The sequence below is a fragment of the Habropoda laboriosa genome, unplaced genomic scaffold, assembly GCF_001263275.1.
Source record: "Habropoda laboriosa isolate 0110345459 unplaced genomic scaffold, ASM126327v1 scaffold62, whole genome shotgun sequence".
NCBI lineage: Eukaryota > Metazoa > Arthropoda > Insecta > Hymenoptera > Apidae > Habropoda > Habropoda laboriosa.
In genome coordinates, this window is record NW_017100177.1 from 406,716 (window position 1) to 412,715 (window position 6,000).

General features: G+C 35.4%; 2 protein-coding genes across 2 annotated transcripts; one reads left to right on the plus strand and one right to left on the minus strand.

Annotated features, from left to right (window-relative positions):
* Positions 1-4,064: 4,064 nt before the first annotated feature.
* Positions 4,065-4,889, plus strand: LOC108578851 (thioredoxin, mitochondrial-like). Its single transcript, XM_017942259.1, has 3 exons — positions 4,065-4,391; positions 4,467-4,590; positions 4,666-4,889. Exons 1-3 carry the CDS (start codon positions 4,219-4,221, stop codon positions 4,777-4,779), a joined length of 411 nt encoding a protein of 136 aa, XP_017797748.1. The 5' UTR covers positions 4,065-4,218; the 3' UTR covers positions 4,780-4,889.
* A 242-nt stretch (positions 4,890-5,131) lies between these two features.
* Positions 5,132-6,000, minus strand: LOC108578794 (uncharacterized protein C7orf50 homolog; the record flags this gene model as incomplete). The annotated part of the gene is made up of 3 exons (XM_017942191.1): positions 5,132-5,407; positions 5,508-5,685; positions 5,753-6,000. Coding segments are annotated over 3 exons (702 nt in total), but the record flags the coding sequence as incomplete, so codon positions are not given.

Here is a 6,000-nt window from a genome sequence, read left to right on the forward strand (position 1 = left end):
AAATATTCAGCGAGTCCCAGTTTCTCCAGGCAAATCTGTAAACGAATTATAAAACTTCCAATTTGATTTTTCATTTCGTTCCGTTCTAATCGAATGATGTTTCAATTTAGAACTCGGTCGATCAACGATCGAATTTATTAACGAAATGTATTAATGTGTTCACATTAATTAAAAAGTTACATTTATGAATTATTTCATATACACTTTCATACATTGGAAATAATTAAAAATAATAATTTGTCATTTGCAACTGTTCGGAACAAACTTATAAGAAAATTAGTTTGTGATAACGCAGTCGAACTTAAATAAGGTTGGCTGCACTGAAAGAAGTTTTGAAGTGTCTCGCCCAATCACGAAACTTCCGTTCAAGACCTGTGAAATATTTATCAACGGTTTCCTTAACCTCCTCGTCTGACAGTAATTGCTTTCTATCGAGGAATTTTTTCAAACGTTGAAGTTATAATTAAAATAAAATAAAACTTTCTTCCTCGTCGAAGCTAGAACAGATTTTCTGGACAACAGTGGGTCACCTATTCTAATCAGCAGGATGTCGGCCAGATGAAATCGTAGATCGTCGGTAACCATAACGACCGATGGTTCTCCCTTTATTATTTTCCTACCCTAACCTAACCTCCGTCCCTTCTGTTCCGTGCGATTACGGGTAGAGTTTCTCCATTCAGAACCCCCGATGTTCTATTTTTTTCTGGGGAGCTTTTCTATCGTACCGCCCCCCTCTCCCCTCCTGACAATTTACGGACAGATTTCGTTTCCATGGGGTAAGATCGATTCGTGGACCGGTAATAATATTTCAATCCGTATTCGCGAATGCTCCCAGTCGTCCCTCTCGATTGATTTGGTAAGATGAAAGTGACAATAGTTCGTCCAGAATGATGAACTTTGCAGGACTATCGTTGACAGGTTGTCTCACTTGTCTGTCTTCTTCAGAAACACTATATTTGGAAATTTCTTCGATAAAAAAGAAAGATGAGAAATATCGAGATATTCGTGTTATTCAGTTCTTTAAACCGTCGAGCTTTTTCGAATGTCCTCGACACAAAACTGCAAATAAGTCGATCGAGTAGCATCAACCATTCAAGCCAGAAGCAAGAACGAAGAAAAATCGTCTCATAGCCCTGCTCTACGTGAGTTCACTTTAAAGGAGGTCGCTTAGTTGCTATATATTTTCGTTGCAGCTGTCGTCGTTGCTCGTATAAGGAAATAGCCGACTATTTTACGCAACACGCGACACACGAACGTGTTATTCCTTCGTTGAGATAAGACGCGCACGTTTGCTCGTTGGAGAAGGATTTTTCTAGGATTGGTAACGTTTTGCCGTAGGAAGAAGGTCCGTGAAGTAAAGTAGCCAAGACCTTGAAGACAACAAGCGGATCGGTTGTTTAATATAAATCATCTGTCTCGATCGTAATGGGTCGCATCATAGCACAACGATGCTTCACGATTTCTTACGCAACTTCCTTCATTTTCATCCCATCGATTCTACTCTGACACGTTCCCTATTTCCTCTATCGAATTATTCTTCTCGCTTGCATCGAGATAATCTGATGAATTGGTTCAGCGGAAGGTACGAAAAATAACACGCGAGAAACTTTCGTTTTCGTTATTGTACATACATACATATGTATATACGCTTCATCGTTGCACCTTGATGTAGCCTGTCAATAATATATTCGCGAAGAATATTCTTGAGATGTAATACTATTAGAAAATGTAAACAAAACAAAAAAAGGATTTTTCCATCATTTTCAAAGGTGAAAGGCTCCTTTAAAATATCAGATTTATTGAAAATAATGAGGTTAGGTTAGGTTAGATTACGCGATTTCATTTCAACGTAAAGAGGTGGGGACAATTGTCTTATGCTTGTCGTGTCGTGCAGGATGAAAGACTTCCCATGAAGAGAAAATCCATTATTTTCGCGAGTGCGAATGAACGAACGAATTACGTAAGATTTTCATTTTACGTAACAACAAACTGTAACAAAACTGCCGGCGATGAATCATCCTCCGGTCAAAGTCGCAGGATCGATCTGATCCAATTTCACCAGCGTCGATCGAAGAAACGAGCGATCGTAAACGCGAATTATGGGTCTAACTATCGATCGTAATCTCCGTTGGTAAAGTTGGGACAAAAATTTCTCATGGTTCGCCTGCTAATTTGCAGGTGTCCTCTCAGGTGCAAAAGAAAGCGTTACGTAGTGTGTTTTCTTTACGTGTAACGTGAAACAATGCTTTTGTTTTTTTAAATGAGAGGTAGCAGGTAACGTAAAACAAACACAATGCTTGGAATAATTATGAGATCAGTCATTCAACTGACTTCGTTTCTCAAGAAGGTATACAGCAACAGGCATACAAATTCTTGATTGTTAATAATAGTTTTAACTTTGGTCGGTACTTTTATTACATCTGCTTTGAGTTTCCCTCAATAGTAAATTCCAGTGATTAAACAATACGCGCAGCGTTCGTGTCCCTTGCTCGTTACATCAGTACGGGCGTGAGGTTCATTAATTAAGCCGGCACATGGTTCACCAAGCGAAAATACACGATATCCTATGATCCACTCGTCATCGTGTTGCATCATTAGTCGTGAATCCAATAATAGACATTTAGCATTGTTCCACATGGTGGACTAAAAGGAATCAATATGACAGTCTAATTATCCACCACACGAAAGAATAAAGGATCGATTTCTCTGTCGTTCGTTGAAAAAGCGAACGCATTTGCAATCGGAGAAATGAAACTCCTTGTGTTATTAGTCATTTCCTGCTACACCGAGTCATAACTTCTTTTATTTATAAACTTCGGCGAATCCGTTGCATGCAACACATGACAACCTGTTAATCGTCAATCGCATCACTTCACATGTAATACTTTTAACGACGTTCATACACGTAATATGTGAAAACTTATCATCTTCAAATACTGATGGGAAGATTAAAATACACCTTAAGTCTCGATTTGTCACCATCAAAATTCTATTTTACACGTTTCTGTTTCGCTTTAAAGCGGTGTTTCCACTGTCCACCGACAGGGTCAACGTTTACACGAAACATCGTAAATTAGAGGTTAGGTATAGGAATTTAAATGAAGATGTAGAAAGCAGTTTTACAGTAGCTTTAACAGGGTAATTTAATACATGGCAAATTGTTGATGATCGTCAAAGGACTCAAGCACTAATGGGTTTAATACGTTGTTAATGCTGCTCCACGTTTCCGGACGTGAACAATGCGTCGCCCATAGGTGTCTAGTGCGTAACGTGAGCTCCACGGATTGCGACATGATCGAGGTCCGAACGCGCGAGGCCTTAGAAGAGTGGGTCACTGACAAAATGACTCGCCGATTTAAGTTGTCAAGATCAGCGAATTAAATGGCCGCTTAAGTGAAGAACAAGGTGGCATTCCCCTAGAGGATTCTCTTAGGGCGAAACGGAATGTAGATTAACGACAAGATTTATCATGTTATCTGCAAATTGATATTGTCTTTAGAAACTCGAAAGAAAAGAGAAGAATATCGAGCAAAAAGGGAAGTCGATGATTCCTGAGACACGAAGGGTTTCCGAAGCTTTATTCTCGATCAGAGTTATGGCTTCGGAGTATGTAAATATTTTGCTTTCTTCTTCCGCGTGGGAAAATGCTTGCTGGTTAAGTGGAAGGGTTTCATAGTAAAAAAACTTGAAAACTTGTAATTAAATTTATTCTGGTAGATTCAATTGTAAATAAGAAAAAGATGAAATATAAACAATTTATATATAATTTTTTGAATAGTTATCGGTGCAAGATAAAATTCCTTCTGATATTTTACAATTCAATTTTTATTTAAAAATGCAAATGATATAAAACAATGTCATTTTTTAAATAAATTAATTCATTTTATTTTATTTCACGAAATAAAATAGGGCAATGTGTTATTAATTTAATTTCTTCTAACAAAACTTATTTCGTCAATGGAAAGTTCTCACAGCTGATTTTACGAGAATGAAACGCATGAAAGAGAAAAGATTGCGGAGAATTTATTTTCACATTGTAACGTTGGTCACTCTGTACCTAACCATCGTGACGCAATGCACACAGTGCGGTATAGTCTTTTAAACACGAGTTTAGGTTAGGATCGAACGAGTTGTTATTGCGTTTCAAAATTTATTTGTAGTAATTGTTACACCATTCTATTCGATATCGTAGATTTTGAGTTTTAATAAAACCTTAAAATGTTCCGAACTGGCTTGAGAACCATACGTACTGCTCTAGGAAGCAGAGCTTTTGCAAATGCACCAGCTCAAGAACAAGCAATTTCGACGGCTTTCAAAGTTCAAGATCCAAAAGATTTTAATGATCGCGTTAAAAACTCCAAAGTGCCTGTGATCGTTGACTTTTTCGCAACGTGTGTAAATACTTGATCTGTTGAATAATTAATTAAGAATATAATGGATCGTTGTGTATGTAATTCATTTCTTAGATGGTGCAATCCGTGCCGAATGCTCACCCCTCGTATAGAATCGGTGATTGCAGAAAAACATGGAAAAGTTTTATTGGCAAAGGTTGATATAGACGAGAATAGCGATCTTGCCTTAGATTATGAGGTTACTTTTTCATTTACTGTTTACTCTCTATTTCCTTATTTCTATGGAAATAATGAAAATTAATTTTCCTCATAGGTTGGATCTGTACCAGTATTGATTGCAATGAAAGATGGAAAAGTTTTAGACAGAATTGTTGGTCTTCAGGATGTAGATAAACTTAGGCAATTTGTAGATAAGTATACAGAATAATGTAGTATATTTTAATTGTAATTTTGTTATCAAATGACCCTGTAGTTGGGGTGCTTGTATCATATTGTGTATGGTAATAAGTATACAATGCAACATATAATATTTTTAATTATATATACATCCCTAACTTTATAAATTTAATATATAGGGAACTGTTAAATAAATTGTTTTCATGTAATAAACAGATAAATTTAATGGATCAATTATTTACAAAGATTTAATACAAGTACATATATTTGTCAACATATAATTCATGAATGAAAAACATTGGTAGGTGATATATATAAAAAAATGGTCAATTTCAATAAGAAGATCAAATGGTTGTCAGTTTTTCAGTACAATTTCAAGCTACTTAAGTTTCAGTGGGTAAAGCTTGCAGAAGTTTCCTTGCCCTTTGATAAGCAATAGATTCCACTTCATCCTTGTTTTCTTCATCTTCCTCCACTTTCCTTATAACATCCATGCCTTTCTTTAAGAGTTGTTCTCTTGCCATTCCTTTGCATCCTTCAAAATATTCTAACACTGTAGGAAAAATGTCATCTGGTATAGAGGTTTCATCCAGCAAATTATCAATTAGCCAAATTTGCCTTAATTTCTCAAATTTCCATTCACTTCTTGCATGTTTCCACTATACATAAAAGTATTAATGAAAGGATTAAAAAATAACATTCTTTGTAATGTACCTTCATATTCAACAACAATGCTATAAAATCAAATGTTTAAAATACCTTTGAAACATAATTAAGCCCTTTCTTCATTGCATCCATTTTACTGGCCATCTTTTTTTCATTCTCCTTTTTCTCAGTTTTTTCTCTTTTTAATTGTCTTTTAGATGGTTGTTTTGGAGTCTTTGTATCAGACTTATGAGTTTCTTTTGTGTTATTTAAATTGTTTCCTGTATTCATACTAAAGACAAAAATTCTATTAATTTCACATTTCAAACAATTAAAATAATTCATTTATAGTCATTTACTTTGCTCTTTTCTTTGGTGGTGTCCCTTCATCATCTGTTTCCTCTTTATCCTGATTCTCCTCTATTCCAGTGAAATTGTTATCTTCTTCATTATGATTAATTGTTTCTTTATGAATTTCATTGATGGTATTGGATTTTTGTTTTTTTTCTTTTTGTTTTTTATGTTTCTTGTTCTGTTTGTTCGCTTCTTTTTCCTGATTAATATCATTCTCTGAAGTGTCAGTGTTGTTGCTTGTTTCATTTGTAAG

What these genes read in the sequence shown, in the direction of transcription:
- LOC108578851 (XM_017942259.1), top strand. Translation starts at nt 4,219, where the DNA reads ATGTTCCGAACTGGCTTGAGAACCATACGTACTGCTCTAGGAAGCAGA. An exon ending in ATCGTTGACTTTTTCGCAAC is followed by an intron (nt 4,392 to 4,466) that starts GTGTGTAAATAC and finishes TTCATTTCTTAG; the next exon opens with ATGGTGCAATCCGTGCCGAA. An exon ending in ATCTTGCCTTAGATTATGAG is followed by an intron (nt 4,591 to 4,665) that starts GTTACTTTTTCA and finishes TTTTCCTCATAG; the next exon opens with GTTGGATCTGTACCAGTATT.